This window comes from Apteryx rowi, unplaced genomic scaffold (genome assembly GCF_003343035.1).
Source record: "Apteryx rowi isolate R43461 unplaced genomic scaffold, aptRow1 scaffold_550, whole genome shotgun sequence".
NCBI classification, from domain to species: domain Eukaryota; kingdom Metazoa; phylum Chordata; class Aves; order Apterygiformes; family Apterygidae; genus Apteryx; species Apteryx rowi.
This window is the reverse complement of record NW_020450817.1, coordinates 456,076-484,034: the sequence shown is the minus strand read 5'-3', so window position 1 is coordinate 484,034 and position 27,959 is coordinate 456,076. Positions and strand designations below refer to the sequence as shown.

Below are 27,959 nucleotides of genomic sequence, written 5' to 3'. Positions count from 1 at the left end.
TACCTGACTTTATTTCCGTGTTACACAACAGGAAGTAAGGATGGCTGACAGGAGCATTCAGCGAAATAAAGGCCAAATACTTGATAATCAGTACAGTGTGTAATATTGTTCTCAACTGTTGAGTATAAATACTGATATAATGAAAAAAAATACTTCAATTCTTTCCATTAAACACTTTCCTTCTAGGCTGGATTTCCACATGACAGATTTAAACAGCTATCAAAACAAAGACTTGTTCCTCTTCAGACAAGTAGGAAGGTTCTCTCCAAGTCAAATACAAATGCAAACAACACAGAAGACAGTTGTTAGATAGATTTCAGGAATACAGTCTTTCACAGTGAGGTCATCAGAATGGCATCAGAAAACAAAGGAAATTACAAAGCAGGATAATGTAACAAAGCTGAAAAAACTTCCTCTATTCTTTATTTCCCAACAACTTTTGCTTATGGCTTAAAAAGGAAGGTTACAAATAAGAAAATCTGAAATAGTCATTTTGTAGATACACAAGGTACTATGAAAGTGCCCATTTATAGCACATTACATATAAAACATTAATTTAGAAGGAAAACGTGAACCGATTCTCTAACTACATGATCTAAGACATTTTTTCTTTTTGAAATACTGGGAAATGAGGAATCATAATCCAGCTTCTGTTGAAGATGTTAAAATAGGCTTAACTTGCTAAATTTTTCACTCAAGAGAATAATCCCACAGTAATTAGCAGAAACTATTAACATGAGAGAAAACCACTTACAGAGGGTTTGCAAGTCACACCAAAAGACAACTTGATGTTGAGGAGATACTAAGGATCTTGAAAATGTGTAAGTAAATTCATCTGTATCCATCTTCAATGCAAGGAATGCACACTCTTCATTCTATGGGAAAAACAGAAAATTAAAGATTGTTTTTTTTTCTCAAGTGGAAAAGAATTCATTGCATTCATATATGGTTGGGATTAATAATAAATCTAACCATTTATCTACAGCTTTAGGACTTGACTATTGCAGTCCAAGCAATACTGACATGAACAAATGAACAAAAACAACATACTTCATCCTGAATGGTATCTTCTGACAAGGAAAAGAGGAAAAGACTGCCTCAAATCAAAGATGGAAGCACCTTCTCAACCTTCCCAACCAAAGGTGGGAAATCACGATTTCTTCAAGGCTGCATTTTTTTCCCCATCTTTGTACAAGGGCTTCTCAGAGTATCTCTGTTCCCTCTGGAGCAGATTTCAGGTACAACATCTTCTTCACTAGTGTCACATAGCATGAGATGGACATGAAACATCAGGCCGTATGCTGTAAAATAACCACTGCTCTAGGTTGCCTCTGATGGGGTGCCCTTAAAGGAAGAGCTCTTCGAAGAGCACAGGGTCCCACCAAATCATATATCTGTTGGTTGCATTAATTATTTTGGCCCACCTCGTTTGTTTACAGTCTAAGTATTGCTGTTTTGCAGAGGGCTATGAGAATGGAAGGAAGCACTGAAACAGCTGAGGAGACTTCTCCAGTGAGTGAGAGCACAGAGGGGACTATGATCCTCCTGAAAATGCCAGGGAGGAAGCACGAGGCAGGTGCTAATAATATGAATATCATGCTCAGCAAATCTGAGATTGTTCCCTGGTTCTTGAAGGTTGTTTCACTACCTTCTCACTTCCTTTGGTTATTTGTCTTCCTCTGTCCTCTCTCTTCTGCAGCAAGGAGATCCTACTACCTCTGACGCCAGACTGCATTGCCATACAATATGGAGAAAGGAGGAGCACAGAAGCAAGAGGTGGTTTCAAGGGGGACAAGGAATGAGGAGAGACAGGAACCTGATATTCTTGCTGGCAAGTGCTAAGTTCACTCAGACATTGCCCATCTTTAGAGAGGGTAATGAAATATTTTCAGGGTTAACAACTCTATCAACTCTTGAAAATTTTTTAACTATACTGAAGAAAGTGGCTAGATACCTGTGTGTTATGGCCTTTGCTGGGCTTCCATCACTGTATGTCTGTCTGTGAAAACCTGAAGAAACAAGTTCAAATGTAGGTTGCCATTTTTTTCATTATGGTTCATATATTTATTTTCATATTAACTGATTCCGGATATTGGTTCATTCAGAATAGATACATTTCTTTTTTTAAAAGTTGAAATAATGCCTCAAAATGTTTGTGTACGTTAAGCAGAATCTAGAAAACTGGCCAAGGAAAAATAAAATTTAAAAAGAACACAAAGTTTTGCCTCTACATAAAACACAAAAAAAGGATTTTATTTCCATCTTCTCTAGAGCAAATAAGGTTAAGTCATTCTAATTCCAAAGCACAGCTACTGATAGAAAAATACAGTAAATTACAGTATAATACGTTATACATGCTAGAAAACTTCTCTTCCATTTGGAAAGAGAATAGGCTTCATGATGGTTAGCTACACTGTTTTTTATAAAAGATACTGTCATCACTGGAATCCTGTTTTTGAGGAGTAAAATACATGTTAATAATACCACCGCTGTTTTGGGCAAACTGATGCTGCATGATATTTTTAATAACAGGAATATTTAACAACATAAACTTCCATTTCACAAAGACATATACAATAAATATTTTCACTGTGCCATTATAGGATTAGTAGTCATTCACTTTGACATTTTGTGTAATCCAATTTGTCAAAAATCATGGATGAGTCGTACATTTAACATTCCCTTCACCCTACGTTGATTGTACTTGTTAACATTTTATGTTCAAGGACAATCATAATAGCATCCCAGTATAAGAATTATCACTCTAAGTGATATGGCCTTTAAATAACTTTCATCATCTCTTGACTCTGAAAAGTTAATGCTTGAAAAAACATCTTTGTTAAAGAAAATGAGAATTTGAGAATAAGAAACTCCTTAGTAGTAATGCTATTACTGTTACATTCAAAATCTTACACATCATCAAACAAGCAGTTGCTGGCCCCTAATGAGTCATTAAGAACAGGAATTACAGCAATGACCCAGACCCACTAATCCAGTGCTTTATCTTTGACACTGATCAGTACCAGCAGCTACAGAGGGAAGTTTCAAAAACCCCCTCCTGACCAACAGGCAGAGGTGGAATCAGCCACTCACTACATGTGGATTTCATTATACAAAAAACATACAGTCTGGCAGAAGCCATAAAGCATGAGGTTAAAATGCTCCATATAACAAACATAGTGATCACATATTACAATTCTGATGCTCTTGATATGCACAGTTTCTCTTTTTTCTTTTTCCTGAATCTCCATAAGTTCTTCACCAGAACAAAAACCTGTGACAAAATCCACATTTTAATCAAATACTGTGCACAAAAAGTTCTTTACTCAGGTTTGAGTGTTCCTAATTTTCATTTAGTGTACAGACCCATTCACTCCTACTGTTAGGCAGAGGGGAATTCCCAAACTGCCATCTCTAGAACACTTCATTATTTTATACACTTTTGTCATATCCTTCATATTTGCTGAATGGAAAATATGAATAAGGAAGATGCATCCAGACTACATGAATCACAACACTCAGAGTATTTAACTGATTCACCTTAAGTGGGTTGTTAGGAGTTTTTAAGTAGATAGGAAACCTGAACTACCATTAGGCAGATGCTTGTCCGGAGAACTTGCTCTGAAATTCAGGCCCCCTCTTTTTTAGTGCTGGGCTTTCAAAGCTTGAGCTATAGCTAACCATGAGGTATTTTTAAAATACTGAGAAAATGAGAAAATCTGTGATAGGAGTTGCCATGTTTACAATGAACTGAGGGAAGGCAGATTGTTTGGGGGGGGTTGAGTTGGGGGGGGGGGTTGGCAATGCTCAGACTGAGTCTTCCCTCAGCTTTACTGCCTTTAGACTTCTTAGTTTTAAGCTAATGAATCCACCCTGCTGTGCGCTTCACCTTAAGTCCCCAAGCCTCAGTTTACTCTGAGTGTATTTCAAATCGTAATACAAATTATCCTCACAGTACTTCTGTAATAGAGGGAATTACTACTGTCCCATTTGCAGAGGTGGCAAATTAACAGTAGGGCTGTGCTGCAATCAGTGCAATGACAGCAGTGTGCACCTGCTTGCCAGGGACTGTTTTTAACTAGTTACCTCATGTACTCACTGCAAGCTAAATATAGGTGTGGTGCACCCAACTTGGCACAGGCTGAAAAATTCACCCAGGAAGCAGAGAAAACAGACAGCCACAGAAGTTGCCCTTGCAATAGCTAATTAAAAGCTAGTTTAGGTATATGAGTCCATTGTCTATAAAGGAAGCTGAGCATATCAAGCTCCCATATGGGCATCTATATTTGGTCAGATGAATCCCATGTCAGTCTACCAGTAAAAACACATTCCACCTGAGATGCTCTCTTCTATACAATCCAGATCTAATTTTTCTTTTGTTATCATTAGTACTTACCACAGTGGATATCACAGATCTGTAGTGGAACTGAATAATCTACATCTGTCCTCCAGCCCTTGTAAAAGAAAGAATTAAGTCTTATTCCCCTTTCAGCACACTAGTACTGAACATTTGTCTTGACAAAATGAGCACTGCTTTATTTGTTTACTCAGCTGACTGCATTTTTAATCTGTTTTTAAATAAATGCACTAGTGGACTAGTGTACATTTAGCAAGTCTAATCACTTTTAGGTTTATAAAAGGTAAAGTTAATCAGAAATTTTTTGTGCAGAACTGTATTCCGTCAGATAATATCTTATTTACACAATAGACTATTTAGTCAGGAAAATATCAATTTTGCTACCAAATCTGTTTTTTCACTGGGGAAAGAAAAATCCCTCCCACTGCCCAGAAGGCTCTTGTCAGGCTCACTTTCATCTTGTGCCTTTCTTCCAGGGAGCAGAAGGTGAAGCTGACAAGGGCCTTTCCGGGCAGCTGCTGGGGCCCGGCAGCTCTAGCTGTCAGTCTGGTGTCCCATGATCTGCCAAGACCACTGAACTCCAGAGTGGGATCAAACATATCAGCTTCATGTTCATTTTCTATTAACATTGTCTAATAAAGTTCAGTTACACAAACAGTGTGCAAAAAAGTCAGAAATGTTTTGCTCAGCTCTGCTTTCAGGAGTGCTAATTCTAGCATACTATGTACTTACTGTGCTGCTTACTATATGCCTAACTTTTTTCAGTTAATGTCATTTTTGAACATTAATCTACTATTCACTTGGATCTTCTGACTAACTTTTTATTACAAAGGAACATATAAAGACAGGATTAACAATTTCCTGTTGCTATCCCTTTATCTGCTACCAACAAAGCAGCAAGATCAGGAAAGCAACTTCTGTGTTAATTAATATCATCTCAACGAGAGGTGGTGGCAGCACATCAGGCTATAAATAATGCTCTTTGCCAACTTCGTTTACAGAGTAATCAGATTTGGCTAGGAGAAGGAAGCCGCAAGAGTGCCTGCTGGTTTTCTTTCTTTTCTTTTTTGATGACTTGTTTATTTTGTACAGTGCACCTGGCAAAAATCAAGACACATACCTGAATGCAAATTGTTGACCCACACATTTCCCGTGACATAGTGATTGATACAGAATCTCCCTAATGAAAACAAAGTGGAAAACTATTATTTTCCATACCCTGGGACAGAGAAAATGTATTGTCTCTCCAGCTCTTTAGTTCATTTGCCAATAATGCTACATGTTCCACAGCCTCAGAAATTTAATACAGTGTATTTATTATGGAAGGTTATTTATTTTCAGAGGTATCCCTGACTCTCAATGACCATATGCAGCTGATGTAGTTTTGCCAAGCACAGTTTGGGAAGCACAGGTAGAGGGCTGATGTTCCTGCATTTTATGAAGTATCATAAGGGAGGACGCCACCCCCATGGCTGCTGACACCATGTTAGCCACTGAGCATCTTCACTTCTTTTCTCTAGTGTACATGAATTTGAAGGAAAGACCATTTCTTTGCAGTTCTTGTGGATTTCCCATCACATTGTACACTGAGAACAAGTTCAGCCTTAGGCTAGACTTGTCCTAAATGACTGTTCTGACACTTAAAATGTGATTGTTTATGGTTTGTCCTCAAAAGAATATGTTAGTTACTCCACTAATAACTACACACCCTAACACTACTCTCCTTAATGCGGCAAAACTCCTAACGAAATTTGGGGTAAATTAGGCTAATGTGGTCTCATTCCAACAGTATTGAATAGGGATCACTAGCCAGAGAAAGAACGCCTGTTTCTGGGAACACAGAGTTAAGTCATAATGAAAACTTTGTGGATATTGCTCATGGTGTTGGACAGGAACTGTATGTAATTTAGGCGGGCTCCCATTGTGTCACAGCAGCAGAGGATATAACAGTTTTGTACCAATGGGAAGAAAATGAGCATTTCTAAATGCATCAATGCCCTTCATGAAACGCCCAGTACAATACCTAGATGTGATTTCTCAGTGCTCTCCCCTTACCCTTCTTACCTATCAATTCACACAGGGAACCTCTAAAACCAGGAGGTCTAAATTGCACAGATCTTATTCGGAAAAAAGCCAGATGAAGGGAAGTGCCAGTGGTAAGTGTTCACTGAACACAGTGTTTGACAACTCTTCTACCATACAGATCTCCACCTCTGCCAGTAATACAGCATTTCCCCAGACATCCTGCCCCATTAGGACAGACTCTTACTAGTCCCACCAGTGCCCTTTGTGATCTGTGTTGATTAAGAGAGCTGTTTTTTTCCCAGGCCTTCTTTCTCAGTGATTGTGCAGCTCTGGGATCTCCTGCAGGACTAGTTAGCATGTTTCACTTGAGCATGTGCAACGAAGTAAGCTCGAAGTTGGGAAATCCTGTTTTAACAGCTTCTCTGTTAAGCTCAGAGCCAGAGATGTAATAAAAACCTAAATGGATTCATTAGAAGATAAATTCAGCTTTCAGTGCTAACCCCTTGAAGTTTAAGAAGTGCTGATTTATGGCTGTCTGCTTGCCAGCTACCCCCTGGTATATGCACTCTGCCCACTGAAAGCATCAGAGGTACTGGAAAAACATCACACAGTTGCAGCTCATACCTGCACACAGTGGCAAAGTAAGAAGTACAGCTGGAATATATCCCGAAAAGAGTACAGGTAGAAGAGGTACAGCATGCTCCTGTCTTCCCTGAGCCCCCTAAAGCACAGCGAAGTAAATGAACACAGGCAGAAATAACCATAGAAATCACAACATAGAGATTTCTCAACTTCTCCATATTCATTGTGTGGCATCTCATACACATGGTAGATGGAGTACAGGACAGGAGCACACATTTGGGAGTGATCATAAGGCTACTGAGGAGCTAGCTGCTGAACTGGAAGGATTCCTATCAGCGTGACAGTCCTAGTAGCTCCTAGGACCTATTCTAATATTTCTAATATTCTCCTACTTGAAGAATAATGCTATGGCCACTCTTCTGCTCTTTGACCCCACTTTCCAGATGTACCTCTCAGTAGATCACAGGTCAGGCCAACAAGGTAACTCTGGCATGCAGGGTTGAAGGGCAAGGGCAAGCCACAGAGCTGCACTGAAAATGTATGAGATACAGGCTTAGTTGCAAGAGAGGAATGAGGCTCCCATTTCATGAGTAGCTGCTGCCTGAAACAGCAATACTCCCACAGTCTTTTTCCTCTCTCCCCCCACTTTTGCTGGAAGAAGCAGTTGTATAGTCACACAGCTGGATCAAAAAGCTAATTTGGCTGAAAACTTACCTTTTTGTGTGCTGAGTTAGTTTTGGCAGCCATGGGATTTAGAGTGGCTTGAGATCACTGTGGAATTATGCCTTAAGTCTTACATTTCATGATGTGAGATTTGCCAGGTCTGCTGCATCAGTGACCCATATGTGAAATGCTAACAGTAACTTTTCCTATGTACATAATACATATACTACACCACAAAAATGACGTTAAAAGAATATTAGTGTTCCACTTAATAGTCACTTTGATGTGATTCATTTGACTTCAACATCCTTATTTATATCTTTCTTCAGTGTGAGATCAGAATTAGAACTACATGCTTTAAATATGTTCCAGTAATTGTTCCAATACATACATGCATGAGTTTATTAATGCATTCAGGCTGCAGAGCGATAAATGGAATAATAATGAATACAGTTAAACAAGTTAAAAAGGTTTACAATGTCTAAGAAGTAATATATACAAACCACAGAGACTGAATGGTACATCCCAACAGATTCACATGAGGCCAGCTGCGTCCTGTTACACACAAGCACTAAGAATTGCGCCTTGGTTTGAGACGTGAAGAGAACTTGTATCTGTTCTGCCACTGCAGCAGTTCTCATTTTCCAAGCTGATATTCAGGGAAAAAGACTTACTTTTAGAAGTACAAGGACCATATATTATATTTAAAATTGCTGTATTTAAAATAAAAGCCGTTTTAATTAGTTGAATACCATCAAATAACATGCAAGTAACTATCTTGATTCCAACAGATTACTTTTTATACTGATAAGCACTTGATCTGCTGGGGACCTTATACATAGAAGTAATGAACTGTCAAATCCCTTTGCTATAATTTACAAGCTACAATGATTTGAACATTTGGCCAAGGACAAAGCTTGTTTAATGGAGAAGACTCATGTCTAGTGATTGATTTAAGTATCTTTCACAATTTAATATTATGTAATAAAACTATTACTTACCTGGGAATTCTCCATGAGCGAATGGACATTTAACCCAAGAGTCTTGCTTGGTTGTAAACTGAAAGCAGAGAAATCTGTTAGGAATACTGTTTTTTCAGTCTGAATCTGTGGCTACAGGTTCAGCTAGAGATGATCATTGCATTCCAGCAGGGAAGAAGGTAAATCCACAGTGTTCATGCTCTGTGGTATCTTCTAACCCTTGATTTAAACTGGGCTGGGCTAAACCCCAGTTCTTCAGACATTGATGCACATGCAGTTCCATTGACTTAACAGTAATCTAAAAGAAACCAATAATATGCCTAGATTAACTTTATGTGGCATTTTTTGTGAACTAGAACAATACAAGGTACTCCAATAAATGTAGCACATCAATCATTCATTTCTTTTATCAAATATTTAATTTGGAAAACTTTACACATTAAATTTAATATGTGCTCTAGAGTTTGCAGTGTGTGACCTAAAACATTTTCTCTGCTTTTCTTAAGCAGAAAAAAATGGCGGCACAATCTGATTTGTGTCACATCTATCATTTCTCTTGCACTTCCAAAGAACCTCCTTTTAATTTACTCTTTCACACTTCCTTCATTCTTACTTCCTATTCATCAGAGATATAAAAGAAAACATTCATGCTAAAGAATATTAGCAATTCCTTCTTTCATAGCTAACAGAAAGAAAGGCAATAAATAAGTCATTTACAAGACAATCACTTTACCTTCATGCAAAGCCTTGGGTGAGTGTCCACACGAGAATATTTAACCTGCTTGAAAAGAGAAGACTCAGCATTAGCTAGTTGCATTAGCTAGTTTCACAAAATTCATTATCTAGAATTTTCTGGATTTGATTACTGAGAAAGAAACTGCTTTTTTTACTATATAAATATCTCAAAGAGTTAATCACATAAAACAGTAACAATAGGTGTCACACTGCCTTGGGTTACTGAACAAATCACTTGCTTCTATCTGTAACAAGTAGCATTTTTGACAGTCATTCTGACCTAGTATAGCTAAATCAATTGATTCTGTGGTGACTTGTTTACATAATTCTGATTACAGAGTCTTCTTGTTCCAGAGCCTTATTTACCACACATCACCAACTCAGCAGAACAGTTAAACATATTCTCAAAAGTGCTGTTGAATTGAGGCTTTCATCTTCAATTTAGGAAATTCTCAATTTTCAGTATCCCTATTCAAGAAAAAAACTTAAACATAGACTGAATATTTGACAATCGCTTAACTGACTTATAAAATGTTTCTTTCATGAATCACAACCACTTAAACCGCCAAGGGCTTCAACATAAAAAGCCTTGTCTAATATAAACAATTACTACCCATACAAGTGATCTTACTTAAGTGACTGTCGCTCAAGTGACTGAGGGCAATGGGCCCTACACACAGCACAGCATCAGGACCAAAGTAACACCTCTTTCCTGTAACTTTTTGAGAACAGCCTAAAGGATGTCCTTTGGCTTGTCTATGGGAGCAACAAGAGAGTCACAGGAAAAGTTCCATAAGAGTCAGCTCAGATACGGAAACAGCATTGCCATGGACAGAGAAAGACACACAAATTACAGAGCGGAGTTTTGTAGCTTTTGGGCCTGAGTCAGTACACGTGTATATTATTAGAGTGTGCAGCACCATGTGGATTTAGTGGGGGACGTTGACACTAACTGAGGAATCTCTTCAGTGATCTCCAGCACACTATGGAGATGTTCTTCATTATTACAGTCGCGTGCAAAAAATGGACTAAATTCAGCATCAAATCTTTTAGGAAGAATTAGAAAAAAGGGAAAATTCATCCGGTCCATGAGTATTAATATTCAGCCATTAAAAGCAATGGGTAAATACAGGAAAACACTCATTGTCTGGTACTAAACCAGTATCGGATTGTGTTATGGGTCATAGACATGACCAATGCCAGGCCAACCTCATTTTAGGCTTCTTTCTTTTTTTATTTTCCTGAAAACAATGAGTTTTGCTTGTTGTCAGCAGATGGTGAACTCCACAGGGAGCACTCACATATGTCAAATTAAATATATTTGGTTTTGCAAGATCAAAGCTTTGTTGAAAGTTGGGCAGAAAATGGTGAATCTGAGTAAGCACTAAACATTTGGCCAGAAGTTCCTAATCTTTTCAGTGTTTCTTCTTCAGTGTTTATAAGACCAAACATTCAAAAGTCTTGAGTCAACCCCCACAAATCATCTCATCAGAATAAGACTCAAAGTTTCAAAAATTAAGAATTTGTATTTGGTTTTATTTGCCTTTTGAGTTTTTACCTCAAGTTTACTAGCTTCTCTGCACAACCAGGAAGGCCTGAAACTTACTTTTCAAGATGAAAGCGGGAATTCTAACAAACCTCATAAATCCAGTGCATTCAATATCATGAGACTTTAGATTGAAGTATGAAGCAGTTTGTGCTACATATAACCCTTTTCAGTTTTAGAACATAAGTGCAGGAAGAGCTGAGGCACTCAGTATTTCGACAGCCACAATTTCAAGATGTTGGACCAGGTTCAAGAAGGCACTTTGAAAAGATCTTAAGAGAGTAAAAAATAATCATGCCTATCGAGGTACAACTACACCTCTCGTAAGACATAAAGAGATTTAGATTCATCTCACTTATGTTTTAAATGCCTAAATGTTAACTATATAAATCTGACCTAATCACAGTAGACTCCTGTCACAGCCAGTGAAGAGAAACAGGTACTTTCAGACATCCCTCTGACCTGTCTTATATGCCTATCTTCAGATGAGAAGAGTTGTCCTCTGAATATGTCTGCTTCATTTATTTACTTTAAAGGGAATCTGGGGTGAATAGCTGAGACTTGGACACCTATCTTTTAGACAGTAAAGTCAGGGCAGATGAATCATGCCTTTACTATAAATGAAGAGCAGACCATATTTACGCCAAAGAATTTTGTAAATATTACTAGCTTCACAATCACTCCACTTTTTGTTCCCTAATAGTGAGTTAGCCAATTCTGAGCTCTCTGAATAAAGCATGTGGTTACTGTACAAGAACAGACTGTGATTATGAATAGTTTTAAGTATCAGAGAAGAGAGGAATTTGCAACTGCCCTTAGTCCAAAGTCTAGCTGTTCACATTATGCATTGGATTTAGTCACGGCTTTCTAGCACGGCTTTCAATCTCACAGTTTGAAAAAATCTGCATGGCTCTTACTTTCTCAGGAGAATTTTTGGAAGTGTTTTGTATATCTTCACAGTGGTCGTTAGACTTCATTAACCTGCACAGGTTGACCGTGACAAACACAGGACAGGCTGGCTCCCAAGCTAGGGTTTGTGTGACTGGATTATAAACAATATTATCCCATAACGCCTTCGTATCTGTGCACAAAGAGTGGAAACATTATTCAAGATATCTAAAAATGAATCAAAATCATTCATAAATTTGGTACCTATATATGTGCTTAAAACCAAAAACATTGCTTTTCCATTTCCTTGTCATTTCCACCAATCAGAACTGCACACATGTTCTAACAGTGTAAAACCTGGGTTCATCCTACCAAAGTGTTGGCATTTAGCTGAAGTACTTAACAGTACTATGATGCCAAACAGGCATCACCAGGGAATGGCACCTCAAGTCTGAAGTGGGCTGCACAGGCTCCTGAAAGTGTATTCTCTGCCCATCAACTACAGAGGGAGTGCAGCACAGGTGGACTCCTAACCGAGGACCTTCACATCCTGCAAATACTTGTGAGAGAAAAACTTGAAAATTTGGCCATTTGGATGTTCAAAATGAGTGAACAAATAATACCTGTGACTCTCGAAAATGTAGCAAAGTGAAGGAGCGCAGTCTACATCAAAGAGTGGAAACACAAAGCAGCAAAATTCAACTCCCATCAAGCATAACAATTCCAATTTTTATAGTTTCCTTTGGAAACGTTCTGAAACAAAACCTTTTGATATTTTCTATTAGGAATCTTCCAGACCCCTTAATTCTGCAAAACCTTGTGCTGTCTTAACTTTCTGTCCCAATGAATATATATCAAAATACTGAAACTTTCAATGAAGTAGAAATTTTGATTCTTTTTTTACGACTACTGTTTGTAACAAATGGATAGGTGCTATACAGTTAATGTTTAGAGAAGATTTATTCTGACTGAAAAAGTCCTGGCTCCCAGCAGTTCTAATAGAGTTTTCACGGCTACATTTTTAATGTTGCAAGAGTCTGTAATAATGTAGATATAAGTATAATCCTAATAGAGCATAGCACCACAATTAAGACGGGCTGTCTCTAGGCCTTCTCCAGGCCTGCTCACTGACTTATTAAATGACTTTGCTTCCGTTTTATTCCTTTGTGGCACCCATTTATCTATTTCATAATAAAGATGCTCATTTAAAGTATGTTTTTACTTTTTTCTACTACTTCATGTTCCTCATTCATCCTCAGTCTCATTAAATTGCATTGTTTAGTAACCAGTAAATGCCCTTCTTTCCTTTTTTTCTTTTCTTACTTAAATTAACACAAAAGAGTTATTACATAGAGGAACTTCTTTCTGATACACAACTGTTAATTAATTCCTGCTACAGAACTAACTATCATCCCAAATTTATTACATCAGTGATAAATGCACCAGAAAGAACCAGTCTGCTTTAGATATTCCAGTGCACAGAGCTGTCAGTTTGGAAAAAGAAAGAGTTTAAAAATAAAACAATTTGGCTTGAAAGTTGGAACTCCACAGTGCTTTATAGTCTAAATAGCTGGGTGCTAGAGACTGAAAAATTCCTTGAGATCACTGGAAGGAGGATAGTTGAGTAAATGAGAAGTGTAGTTTTAAACCGGTATTTCTTATATTCACTTCCTCATCAGAGCTGTAAGCAAAGGGTCCAATTGTTTTTGCCCATTGAAACTTCCTAAATGGACCAAATCAAAGCTCTGAAAGCCTGGATGTGCCAAAGCACATAGGCTGCCCTTCCTCTGACTACCTAATGCTTTGTAATCTATGCTTCAGCTATCACCACTGGGCTTCTCACCTCTCTGATCCAGAGCTAAGATGTGTCTCAGGTTGCACGAGGGTGTGAAGGCAGCCTAAAGGCCTTCTGAGCTAGTCCTCATTCAAGGGCAACAGCGAGAATGACTGAGGTAGGGCAAGGAGGAAAAGAACCAGAAAGCAGAAAGAAGGAATTGTGGTGTTCACAAGTCCAACCTCCTGCGCTGGAGAAGCATAACAAGGTGCCTTCCAAGCACAGGAAAGAAAGAGGAAGAGATGGGAGAAAATTTGGAAGAAAACAACCTGTGCCCCTGAGAACTAGCCTCAGGCTCAACTGCTACTAAGGACAGAAATTAGGAGTTCATACTGTAGATGGCTAACAGGCTTTACTTTGAATATGACCTTGAAGCTAGATCTGGCAGCAGGATGTAGACATAGCTACAGGCATAGCTTGAGTGTTCCTATAAATGCTCTCTGTTGTATAAATAGTATCCTTTTTCCTTTTTATTTAGTCAAACTGCACTCCACTGCTGCAAAGGGAAGATAGCGTCACAAACACTGCATTCTGCCACAATAAAAAAAATCAGAAATGAAGGCTGGGCTAATTAGAGAGGAGACTGCTTCAATTTTGACAGAAACATATTGGTTCTGCAAGAATGTGAAAGAGTTACAGTGAATATCTATGCAGTTTAATGGAATTTGGATAAACTGTTATGGGTTGGTGTTTATAACTGCTCTTATGGTTCTTTAAAAATCAAATGCTAAAATCCCTTAATGGGCTTCTTGGCACAATCTGGGACGAAAAGATTGTTGTACTTATGTTGGGCTAAACAAAATAAAACACTTTTTCAGGTTGCACTTTTTTTTCTATCATTTGGTAAACCTTTCAGTAAAGAACTATATAATGTGAGAATTTCATTTTCAGCTGTCACCTCTGACCGAAATCTGACTTTGCTGGAAAACTTCATGTGAATAACTTCCCATTAAGTAAGGGGTCTGCACTCCAAGTAACTGTTTGAAAATAATTTTGCATTTATTACTGGTTTCCTGTTTATTGACCTTCACTTATATCTTATTCTTGCCCTTAATGTTGAGATAGCTACTGTAATGAATTAGGAGACACACTGATTTGCATTGCCTGATTATCTACTATCCTATTGTGAGTAATGCTGCAGGAGAAATTTAAAAAGCAGCCCCCTCTTCTGTATCAGCACAAGCCCAAGACCTTTGAGATTTTTGAGTGAAGAAATTCAAGGAGACACCTCATACTCTGCTCTTTCCTCTTATCACTCTTGTATGCAGTTAACTGTGTTCGTTCTCAGCTCCCAGTTCCCTTCTTCAGGCTGGTGTCAGGTACCTCCTTCAAATCTCTCCTTAAAGCCCTCCTCTTACATCATCATTCTAAAGCTGACCTCAGTGGCTTTTCTTCCTGCCGGCCAGTTAGTGTGTGATTTAAGAAAATGTGGGAAATTACAAGAAAGTTACTTAGTGTTCATATTGTCATAAACTTTGTGAACAATTTGATCTGAAGAAAGTTATTTCATCTATCCACAGTATAACAAAACAATTTGACAATTTCCTTAAAGTTTTGCAATATATGATTTTCACCTTAGATGCATTTCAAATTGCAACATACTACTGGAACTGCTAGAAACTACTCAGAGAGTAATCACACAATACTTGCCATTTTCAAAGGGGCAAAGTTGTGTTCTCCTTGCATCTGGAATTGCCAACCAACCCTACAACCCAAAAAGTCATCATTAGCTAGAGATTCTCAGATACACCAGTCTTTAACATTTCAAGACAGAATGTGACAAAACAACCTTCTCACCAAATGTATAGATGCTGTGCTTATTATAAAGCTTTGGGAAGCATTTTTAAGAGGATGTTTTACAGCATTGTTCTTCATTTGGGGGAAGTGGAGTTGAAGGACCAGGTGATCCTTTCAGCACTATGTTCCTAATATTTCTGAGTCATATATTCTGCATAATTTCATTTAGAAAGTCTGTCAGTTTAATATTTTTGTTCATTTTTTTTACACTCATTATTTTCTAGGGGTATCAGAAGTCATCCAAGGACGATGCAATACATACCACCTATTTAATACTATCAGATCTCCTAGCCTTTCTTATGGTAAAAGATGTATCTTTAAAATCTAGTGACTGACACTTAAACCCAGTCCTGCAAATACCTGTGCTTGTCTTAGTCACTATGCCCTAATTATTTAGATGCACATGCAAATGTTTCTATTACTCACAGTTGTTAAACACCATAATTTCCATTTATTTGCCCAGCACTAATCATGTTATGGAATTCATTGTATATATGTTGGGTGCAATAATATTATTTTAGTGACCTCCTACCTTTCAGAATGGAGTAAAACAAAACCCCTATGTTTGCAAGAGAGCTCCTGGTTCAGCTCTAAGATACCTCATTTTACTTGTCTATAATGTACACATCTGAATGTGACTAAGGTGCCCTAGTCGTAAAATCTACTTAGTGCAGCCAGTGGAGTCTACAGTGCTACTCAGCTCATCCCAAAACAGGCATCTCCATTTGGTTAGCTGAACAGCTTTATAGGTTCCATTGTATTAACTAGCTGTCCACTGACCATAAGAGCTTGGAACATCTAATTCAAATATAGATATCTACAGCTGGACATCTACATTTAAGAATCTTAATCCGCAAGCTGAATCCCACTGCAAAATTCCATGAGAAACTAGGTCACATAATATCTTTACATCTTATCAAGCTCTTTTTAAATTGGTTTGATCAGTTTTTATTCCTTTTTCTGAAAGATATTCCAAAATCTCACTTCTCAGGTTATCAGAAAAATTACTGTAGTTATCCTGAATATATTCATGGAATGAAGTTTATTCCCCTTCATTCTTGTGGCAAGATGGGCATTTAGCTTAAAAAAAAGCTGTTCTTTCTCCCTATAAGTGGCCCTTCTGATGTGTATTTAGACAACAGTCGTATTTTCTCTTTGCATGTGTTTTACCAGGCTAATGAAAACAAGTGTTTTTAATCTGCTTTTTAAGACAGTCTCTCTATTCTTCAAACATTCTAGATTTTTTATGTACCTCTTCCATTTGAATTAATCTTTCTTAAATATGGATACAGAAATTTTCTACAGTATCCCATAGAAGGTCTTGCTCGTACTTTCCTATTAGCATGGGAATCATCTCACCTAGTTTTTCACATTTACATCATGTTTGTTTAATATTAATAAACAAACTCTTACACCCAGATCTTTTTTGCGCACTGTCATTTTAAATGAGGACTCACATTTTACAGCAAGAATTCTTTTTATTAGTGCAAGTGCATGAACTTGCACTTGATACCGTTACACTTCCTCCTCCTTTAGTTATTTCACCTACAAAGACCTCTAGTCTCTTCCAATTATCCTAATTCTCTTCCATTTTGGTTACACTTCTCAACTGTATTATCAGCAAAATTCATTAACACACTCCCACTTCTTGTGGGAATGCCACTGATGAAAACATTATAAAAGAACTGTTTTAAGTTTGGTCCTTAAATAACTTTTCTATCAACACTGCCCTATTCAACAGGAGCTGTTGAATATCCAGCTAGATATTTATCTACCCTACAGATCTTGTTCTAACCCCCAGTTTCCTTAATTCATCTGCTATTTTCCCATGAGATACTATATCAAATCCTCTGATGAAATTCAGTCTGACTAAATCTGCTGGCTCTTCCTTGCTTATATATATTAGTCAAATTAGCCTTACACAATACTTTTGGTAAATTAATGTTAATTGTATTCCATTTTCCTTTTATCTCCATGTTTTAATCTGTCTTTCCTAAAAAAAATCTCAATTTGCATAATCATAAGGTCAGGAAAGCCTTGGTCAGAAACTTAGGTCCAGAGCCTTTCTCTATAGATTTTTCTTCCTTGCTTAGGACACAAATCCCAGATAAAATTTCTTAATTGGAAACACAATATATATCAAACCCAGACTGCATTACCTCAATACAAAGACAAGGGAGTAGCTGAGAATATCTCAGAGAAACTGATTTTAAAGATTCCTTTCCTTTTATCTGAAATGAAAAAGATAATCATGAGTCCAGGACAGTAAATAACTTTTAATAAAGGTAAATAAAGATATAGAAGGCCTGTTCCTATAAATATGATCTCAGTGAGCATTTCTACTTACAAGTCCCCCCACTCAGTTCAACAAAGCAATACTTTCAGCTTTAACTCACCACAGCAAATGACCCTACATCTTCACAGCTAAACCATTTGTGACATAAGCGAACATAATAGTCTTGATCTCGAAGAAAGTTGGATACATTCACTGATATGACTTTCCTTGCCCGGTCTACATTATAATCTAACTTTCCACCTGAGAAAAGAAAAAAACATGAAATTATTACATTTCTTTATTACTTTATATATTTCTTACTTTATTATTTCTTATTTAGTGTTCAGAATGTATTTCATAACTTGATGGAGATGAAATTCAACATCTATAGATTCTTATCTAGGATGTTTGAATTAATCTTTTTTAATATCTAGATCTTCCTGAACATAATCTTATTTTATGATATATAATGATTTTCATGAGAATAAATATCAATGATGTTACTCATTTTTAAATTAGCACTGTCAATACTGAGGTGCCAAGACACCTACTGATTGTAACTCAGCCTCAATATTTGAAATCTTAAGTAATTCATGTATAGATATTTGAAGCATTAATCCTGATACTACTACATACACAAGCTGATTATCCTCAGGTTGCAATTTTATTACATAGAAAATATATGCAGCTATGTTAGACAAATACAATATTTGAGGTTGTTTAATATTTTATTTTTATTCACAGGTATTGCAAACTCGGGACAGTCATTCGGCAAAATAATTTCAATCTAAATGTGAGGTCTGTCTATAGACAAAATCTGTAACAAGTAATCCAAAGTGCATGAAGAGAACAGAAACCTGTTTTTAAAAGTTTAAATATTAAATAGGGTGTCAATATCTTTATCTGCTATCTAACGTTTCCAAGTCAGTATAAAGAAACACTTAAATTTTCCAGGACATAACCTACAGCTATCTGATAATTACAAGTAACAGTAGTTGTATATCATCAGTTTTTTCTGCTTATCCAGCTATGAAAACATATCATTGTATAGGCCACCAGAAATATTTCACAGCTTTAATGTACATAGAAGATCAGCTCACCCAAACAGCCTGGAATATATTTTCCCACATCATTGTTTCTGCAATCTGCAAAATAGAAACCAGAATTTTCTTCAGTGCTGCTTTATTTATATAGCTTTGTAACTAAGACCTCCAAACTATCCAAGAGCTTCCGAACAGGAAACCTGTCCCATACACCCCTTTTTAAAGGCAGATTTACATCCACTTCTACATAAACAGTGAAAAGAATCTGTACCCTTTCCATACACACTGATTATGTCATAACTTGCATTAAGGATCCTCTCTCACCAGTTTAGTGTTTTTACTGTAAAACCTCATCAGCAGTTTAAATAATTCAAAAATCTAGGCTATAACTGTACACTTCTTTACCCAGGACCCAAAAATAATTTCAGTTATAATAATAATAATTTAATTTATTGTTTCCTTGAAAGCCACTCCAGTAGTTTACCAGGGTCATTCAACGGATATAAACGATTGTGAATTTTTGCTATTCTGATTCCACTGCAGGCTTACTAAAAAATACCCCAGTATTTCCCAGACAGCTTGCCAGAATTAGAGGGCAGCTGACACCTCCAAAACTAATATGTTTGTATCTCAAAAACTTAAAGCTTGATTTGAGAAGAACACTAAATAGCTGATAGACCACTTCCTACTGTTTTCATCTCTCTTTGCTTAACTCAGTATTTAGTATTTTGCTTTCATTTCCCCACACCATTCTTTTCCCCAGGACAATATTTTCCTGTGTTTTCCTTTGTTCACTCTTCCATGTAAAGTGGCTTAAAATTGGGTTTTATAAAACCTTATTTTTCCCCTCTGTATTCACAAAGTACATTTTTCCCTCAATAATGAGGCAGCCGATTTATCATGAATACAAAAGGTTTTTTTTAAATACAAAGAGGCTTTACTTATATGAAGGTGTGTAACAGCCATAACACATCTGATAGTGTGTGTAAGGGATGATACTGCACCAAGTGCTGTGGGCAAGGGCAGCCCACTCGCAGGCTGTGCCCATGGGAAGGCAGGACAAGCACAAGCACTGGACTGAACAAGGGGTCCCATTTCATTTTTTGCACCACGACTTGCTTGCAGCAGCCACACCGTATCTTGGTAGCACAACAGTGCTGAATCTATTTTTATATACATAGAGTAGGCACTTTAACAATGTGGAACAATGCTATCTTATCCAGTTACATTAAAACAGGTGATAGAACAGCAAGCTAAAGAGAAATTTCTTTATACTTTCTTATTAAGCTTTCCTCAAAGGGATGTAGCACTTCAGTCATTTCCGAAGCCATCTGGGGCCTAGCTACCAAAAGACAGCAGAGGCTCCATCTTATGCACAGAGAGCCTTTGTGGGCCCTTTGCTGAATGGGGTGGGTGCCCTGGTGACGAAGGATGCAGAGAAGGCAGAGTTACTGAATGCCGCCTTTGCTTCAGTCTTTACTGGTCAGGCCAGCCCTCAGGAACCCCAGACCCTGGAGGCAAGAGAGAAAGTCTGGAGGAAGGAAGACTTTCCCTTGGTGGAGGAGGAGTGGGTTAGAGATCATTTAAGCAAACTTGACACCCACAAATCCATGGGCCCCGATGGGATGCACCCACGAGTGCTGAGGGAGCTGGCGGATGTCATTGCTAAGCCACTCTCCATCATCTTTGAAAGGTCATGGAGGACAGGAGAGGTGCCTGAGGACTGGAAGAAAGCCAATGTCACCCCAGTCTTCAAAAAGGGCAAGAAGGAGGACCCAGGGAACTACAGGCCAGTCAGCCTCACCTGCATCCCTGGAAAGGTGATGGAGCAGCTCATCCTGGAGGCCATCTCCAAGCATGTGGAGGACAAGAAGGTGATCAGGAGTAGTCAGCATGGCTTCACCAAGGGGAAATCATGCCTAACCAATCTGATAGCCTTCTGTGATGGAATGACTGCCTGGGTAGATGAGGGGAGAGCAGTGGATGTTGTCTACCTAGACTTCAGCAAGGCTTTTGACACTGTCTCCCATAACATCCTCATAGACAAGCTCAGGAAGTGTGGGTTAGATGAGTGGACAGTGAGGTGGATTGAGAACTGGCTGAATGGCAGAGCTCAGAGAGTTGTGGTCAGCGGTGCAGAGTCTAGTTGGAGGCCTGTAGCTAGCGGTGTCCCCCAGGGGTCAGTACTGGGTGCAGTCTTGTTCAGCTTCTTCATCAATGACCTACATGAAGGGACAGAGTGCACCCTCAGCAAGTTTGCCTACGGTACAAAACTGGGAGCAGTGGCTGATACACCAGAGGGCTGTGCTGGCATTCAGAGAGACCTGGACAGGCTGGAGAGGTGGGCGGAGAGGAACCTCCTGAAGTTCAACAAAGACAAGTGCAGGGTCCTGCACCTGGGGAGGAATAACCCCATGCACCAGTACAGGTTGGGGGCTGACCTGCTGGAAAGCAGCTCTGCTGAGAAGGACCTGGGAGTGCTGGTGGACACCAAGTTAAGCATGAGGCAGCAATGTGCCCTTGTGGCCAAGAAGGCCAATGGTATCCTGGGGTGTATCAGGAAGAGTGTTGCCAGCAGGTCAAGGGAGGTGATCCTCCCCCTCTCCTCAGCCCTGGTGAGGCCACATCTGGAGTACTGCGTCCAGTTCTGGGCTCCCCAGTACAAGAGGGATGTGGCACTACTGGAGCAAGTCCAGCGAAGGGCTACAAAGATGATTAGGGGACTGGAGCATCTCTCTTATGAGGAAAGGCTGAGAGAGCTGGGCCTGTTCAGCCTGGAGAAGAGAAGGCTGAGAGGGGATCTTATCAATGTGTACAAGTATCTGAAGGGAGGGTGTTGAGAGGATGGGACCAGACTCTTTTCAGTGGTGCCGAGCGACAGGACGCGAGGCAACGGGCACAAACTGAAACACAGGCAGTTCCATCTGAACATGAGGAAAAACTTCTTCACTGTGAGGGTGGCAGAGCACCAGAACAGGTTGCCCAGAGAGGTTGTGGAGTCTCCTTCTGTGGAGATATTCAAAACCCGCCTGGACGCGATCCTGTACAACGTGCTCTAGGTGACCCTGCTTGAGCAGGGGGGTTGGACTAGATGATCTCCAGAGGTCCCTTCCAACCTCCACCATTCTGTGATTCTGTGAGAGCGCACAGGACTGAACTGCAGGCAGAGCCAGAGCACGTGCCAGTCACTGGAAGGCAAATTAGGACAAACACATAGTATAGGTTGACCACAGTCTCTGTTTTTTTAAAGCAAGTGAGGCATTTGTATGCACAAAATAAATCATCAAAATGTAGAATAAAATAGATTTTCAGCTGGTAGACATTGGTCCAGGCTTGCATGATCTAGTGTCATTTAGATCAACGTATCCCAGAGGAGATTTGGCTTTGTGTTTCTTTTTTTTTTTTTCTTTGAAACATCACTTTAAAGATATTTTCCTACCTTCAACATAGTATTCCTGACTCAGCTTTACTTCACAGTAATTTGGTACTGTTTTCATGGTCACATAGATGTGCTGTGCTACATTGACTTCAAAGCAGTTGAATTGTACCTGTACCTGTTCAAAACATATATAAAATGAAGTTTGTGAGTGACTTCTAGAATACAAGAAGACTACTGGTTATCAGAGTTAAGCAAGCAATAGTCATTATTCAAATGGACTTATTGCAGCATTAAGAATGTAAAAGAAGCAGATACCATTTAATGAAAGGATTTCAAAGAGTGTCATTACTTCAAATCCAGGAGGTTGCTATCTTCTTCACTCCCAGAAGCCCAAATATCTACAAGCTACCAAATAATCCTAAAACCACAGAGATACAGGTATCTGATGCTCACTGAGCTTCAAAAAGAAATGGTCTTTCATACTAAAAAAAGTCCCAGTTTATAGGCATTTTAAAAGCACAAACACTTGCAGAAGAGGAAGAAATGTCTGTTTAAACATTTTGGCAAATTTATTCATTCTAGTTACAATTTGAGAGAGAGAAGGTAATTTAGGAGGCAAAAGTTGAGGTCCAATTATAGCCGGTCATTCCCTCGCTGATACAATTATTACATTCCTTGTAACTTTTCACACTGGATATACTCCTATCTGGTACAAGACATTTAGAGAGTAAAAGACATCTTATGTCACCATTCTACTCACTGAACTAAAACTAAGAAAATCTAGAAAATATGTTTTTTAAATCATGCCTATAAAACTTACCTTATTCTTAAAGTTACCAGTTGTTCATTGCCAGCTCTGCATTGCACATAGGGATATTCAATTATTGAGCAATACACAGTGTAAATTGAAATTGCAGTTTTGCACATTCAATCAATATAACATTTATAAAGCAAAAGAAGTAACCCATTTTGTATGGGATTTATAACAGTTATCCATCAATAACTGAAAACAAACTATCATCTCTTTTTAAACAGTGGGTCAAGAATGGCTCTTTTTTTTCCGGTTGCAAATTGTAATAATACTTCTAGGCTCAGTTTAGCACAAAATTGTACTCTGCCGTTGTAATTATTACCATGAGCCTAGGACAGATATGCACAAGTATTTAGGCACTTAGCTGTCTTCCAGATGCATAAATTCTATTGACATGATTGGAGCAGATTAGGCACCCAAATATTTTTGTGTCATACATATGCACTTAAAGGTTCTTGTGACATTGCTCTCCCTAGCAACTGGAGGCACAAAATCTTCCCCACAATTTGGTGGGCAGAAAAAGAAAGCTAACAAGTTTGATTTGAAAATTAGGCTTTGCAGAAGCAGCTCCTCTTGCAAAAAGATAAGTGGAAGAAGTATGAAAATGGTAGAGAAGCAAGGTTACGGGTTATAAAAGGTCATTTTGTTATCATCGGCTTTCATTTGACACTGCTGAAGCACACATTTCATTGCAGTTTTCCAAAAAGTCAACAAGAGAATAAAGAAAAAGAGATGCAAAATATATTTTTTTCTCCAAAGACTCATAAACATTTAAATGATAAACAACCAAAAAAGGAATCTACCTTCTTTCCATTAAGCATCTTGCTTTTTTTCCTAGCAAACCTCACATTTGTGCACTGAGATTGCTGTGTGTCCAGCGAAAAAGAACATATTTCCAGCCCACGAATATTTTCTGAAATGAGTTTAGAATAGATTTTAAAAGTTTAATTTGAGCATCTTTAACAAAAACAAAAACTAAATTAAAACAAAATGTACCATATCCTAAGTTTTCCTTCGAAGTGAAAGGCACATGTATTTTATCTCTTCAAAAAAAAAAAAAAGGAACAGGACATTACATATATACACACATGGGGGTGGGAAGGATTTGATACAGTTTGCTCTAAATTAAAGCTTTAACTATGCAAACTTATGCAAATGATTAAACCCATTAACTCAGAGTGAAGCACACCAGGAAATACCTAAATGGTAACACACTAACAACATGAATGGCAGGGTGTTATTAAAAATAGGCTATGCCAAAAGAGTTTTAGTGTTTTCATTTTATTTTGATGCAGAATTATAACTTCAGACACAAAGACCGTTTCTCCTTCTCTTGGGGAAGTCACTTACACCAATTTGAGTTACCAAGGCACATGAAATTTGTGTGTGTGTGTGAGACAGAGAGCAAGAAAGAAAAAAGCAACAGGGTGCTTGGGTAACTGGTAGAGGAAAATTTAGGTTTAGCATATTGGCAGTAAAAATTCTGTTGTACTGAATTCATTATGTCAGTTCTCATTCCTTTGAGTAAGACCAGGGCTTTATCATGGATTTTAGTTAAACAGTTCCATAAGAAATCTTACTGATATAATCACATGAAAACCACTTGGACACAAACATTGCAACGTGGAACAAAATTTGGCCGAACAGCTACAAACAAAAAGTGAACAAAAATGATTCAGTAGCAAATCTGCTTCCTACCATCCAGACTCAGTGTTCCTTTAACACTTAAATGAAGAGAGCACTGGGTTCCTTGGACACATTTCATCACTGTTGAGATCTTCATGCTTTTCATCACCACAGAAGATAAAGATGCAGGAGCATCATGGCAGAAGCTGTTAAAAATACCACCTGCAAATGCAAAACACACAGATAGAGAAATCTCACTTTGCACACAGTGTTTTTGAAGGAGTGCACTAATACTGCCAGAAGCCCCAAAGGTGAAGCCTCAACTCTACTGAAGTCAGTAGGAAAGTCAGTATTGACTTGAGCAGAGCCAGTACTTTACCTAAGACTTTCACATGACCAGAGCAAACACTTGGTTGGCTCCATTAGCAATGCAGTGAGTGACTGCATTACCTTATAGACATGGTTTGAAAATTTCCTGGTTTAGGGAAGGAGTCACTTCGAATAATTATGACTACCAGAACACAGCTAGACTAACAGTGCTTTTACATAATTAGATCTGCCAGATCATGGCTGGACTAGTAGCGTATTTAAGCTTTTTTCAAAACCTGTATGTTTTGAGCACTCTTATAGGTAGTATTTTAATTTTAGAAAAGATTGCCTGATGGTCTCAGCTGCAGTTAAAATATCATTTTCACACAAGGGGGCACCATTGCCTTCCTAGTCCTGGAAAAATCCCTCACACCTATGGGATTTCCTTCTCCTTTAGACCAGAATGATGAGAACAGATTAAACATTATCCACGCCTTCTCCAAGCTGTAAATGGTAGGCACAGAACACATTTTATTTTCCAATGACAATTTAGACATGACTAAAGTCTCAGGACATAGGTTTGCACAGCAGCCTTCTACAGGATAATATAAAAGAAGAAACAGTCTTATGGCCCCAAATCTCATCAGTTAGCCATACTTCATCTCTTTCTACTTCCCAGACTCCCCTGCACAGAAATCAGTTATTCAGTGCTGAATTTATGTTGGTGGAGTGGATTTAACCTCTAATGCATTCCTTAGGCATTATACCTCAAATATATTTTTTGTAGTCCTGAATGAAACATTAGAGTTAGAGAGACTGTCAGAATAAATAGCCAGGCAATTGGGTTTTGTACCTTGGTTTTACAACATACAATGGAGCAAACCTCATTTTAGCTGCAATGAAAGCATGGCAATTTCCTTGAAACACCTACCTAGCTTCAGGACTTAGCAGCATGAAAGTTAAAAAACACCCAAGTAAAACAAAATATTTCATTGTACTTTCTCCTCCCCTTGGAGAGAGGCTGAGAGAACAAAAAAAAGAAATTTGACTTTTATTAGTCATACTGCTTTACATACTCCTAGGAGGTGCTCAGCTATCATGGTGAAGAGCATATGCTGATGAAAACAGCAATGTCATGATGCTGCACTGTGCTTGCCATAAAATACAGGATAATGCTGCCACCTCAGATCAGCAGGAAAGAGAGAATCCCTCAATGTACGGCCAAGAATTATTGCCAAGCATGGATGTCCATTGACTCTCATGGACAACACATCCACAGTTCTCATAGAGGAGAGGTAGGAGATGGAGGAGGAATGGCAGAGGTATATCCTTACTTACCTCTCCAACCATGAAGAAAAGTGCCCTAAATTCACAGGCTGAAGGTGCATGGACCTGTACAGGAGCTCTTTCTATAGTATGAGATCAGTCCTCACTTTGACAGCTTCCAGTGGGAGCAGAAGCCCACTGTCGGGCATCAGGTGCTGATACATGATAGTTCACGTCACCTTATGAAAATAGGCTGACATAAATGTGGTACCCTGGCTTGAATTTGTCAGGCCTTAAGTTGCCCTCACACCTGGTATCAGGAGGTATATATCCTGCATGATACATATCAAAAGTCATATAAGACAAATGCTTCAGATCTGAATCTCCACTCTGTTATCCTAGCTTTATGCTATCAAAAATCTTTTGCAGACAATAGGATATGCTGATATGAAATAATTGTAGAAGATTGCAAAAATCAGAATACTTTACCTCAAATCAGAGCAGAGTCAGCTCTTAATTTTCCAAGGTAATATTGGTAATGAGAGAATATAATTTGTACAAAACAACAAAAGAAAAAACAGATAATTCAAAAATATACAAATTAGGCTTTAAGAGCACTAGAGTACCATGACTTTTGAAGAATTTGTAAATATGTTTCCACAGAGATGAGGTAGTCTTAAGTACTGTGCACAGCAGGCAAATGTGAACATGTATAGTCTATCTTCCAAGAGTGGGTGGTGCAATAATCCTGAAGGTATCTCAGGATGGAGAGTTATTCTACAACACCCAACCAATCCACCCACAGTTAATTAGGAGATTATTTTATTGCAGAACTACCTAATAATTATTACTAGTAACATGCTAAGTGATGATCAGTTTTAGCTTCAGCTCTTTGCTCAAAAAATACTATTTTCTTGACTGCATCATATGACATGGAGTTGTTCACACCTGCTGTAAATGACCAGACTATGTTGTTTGTCTATGAAAATGAATAGTACCAGGAGCAATTGCTTCTCCTTAATTCTTTTGTTGTTGGTATAAATTTCTTGATCCAAGCCTAATTTTGCCTATTTCCATGTCTGTGCATAGATGATTTAGGGAAGACAATGGATATGCAATGTTAAATGTTACAGTTCTTCACAAAGTATTCTGTTTGGGTGAATTTGACAATGTTATTTATCTCAACATATTTGGTCCTTGTTATTACTGCCTGAGGTACAGTATTATTAGATGTAACAGGTTTAGGCCTATCTCAGGAGAATTATACGTCATACCTAGGTGCATTATTTACATTGGATCAGTATCAGGCAGATGCACAAGTACAGTTTTAGGCACTACTGTGTATCCCTAAACAGGGACACTGCTTTCCTTGATCATGGTTTGTACCTTCAACCTGATAACAGATAAGGAATACACTGGAAAAAATGAAATGACTCTTTCACTTCGGATTTTTTTTAAATTAATTCTATGATACATTTTGAGAAATGCAAAAGACTGCAAAACTCATTAATAATAATTTAAGTGGATCATATCTTGCATGAGGGCATTAGTTTTGGATCACAATAAATATATAATACAAGGAAGAAACAATAGAAAATAATTTCCCTTCTATAAATCACAGAATCACACAGAATCACAGAATGGTGGAGGTTGGAAGGGACCTCTGGAGATCATCTAGTCCAACCCCCCTGCTCAAGCAGGGTCACCTAGAGCACGTTGTACAGGATCGCGTCCAGGCGGGTTTTGAATATCTCCAGAGAAGGAGACTCCACAACCTCTCTGGGCAACCTGTTCTGGTGCTCTGCCACCCTCACAGTGAAGAAGTTTTTCCTCATGTTCAGAT

At 38.3% G+C, this 27,959-nt stretch overlaps 1 protein-coding gene across 1 annotated transcript in view; it reads right to left on the bottom strand.

Moving 5' to 3' along the window:
* Positions 1-847: 847 nt before the first annotated feature.
* IL17REL (interleukin 17 receptor E like) overlaps positions 848-27,959 on the bottom strand; it is a 50,023-nt gene continuing 22,911 nt past the window's right edge. The window contains exons 3-17 of the mRNA XM_026081524.1: positions 24,614-24,763; positions 23,719-23,828; positions 22,165-22,279; positions 18,783-18,827; positions 17,804-17,943; positions 17,567-17,638; positions 15,261-15,315; positions 11,806-11,969; positions 9,341-9,388; positions 8,629-8,686; positions 8,131-8,276; positions 5,478-5,537; positions 4,397-4,454; positions 1,955-2,009; positions 848-875 (exon numbers count right to left, since the gene is read on the bottom strand). Of these exons, the coding sequence (XP_025937309.1) occupies positions 848-875; positions 1,955-2,009; positions 4,397-4,454; positions 5,478-5,537; positions 8,131-8,276; positions 8,629-8,686; positions 9,341-9,388; positions 11,806-11,969; positions 15,261-15,315; positions 17,567-17,638; positions 17,804-17,943; positions 18,783-18,827; positions 22,165-22,279; positions 23,719-23,828; positions 24,614-24,763 (1,304 nt within the window). The remainder of the gene's footprint in view (positions 876-1,954; positions 2,010-4,396; positions 4,455-5,477; positions 5,538-8,130; positions 8,277-8,628; positions 8,687-9,340; positions 9,389-11,805; positions 11,970-15,260; positions 15,316-17,566; positions 17,639-17,803; positions 17,944-18,782; positions 18,828-22,164; positions 22,280-23,718; positions 23,829-24,613; positions 24,764-27,959) is intronic.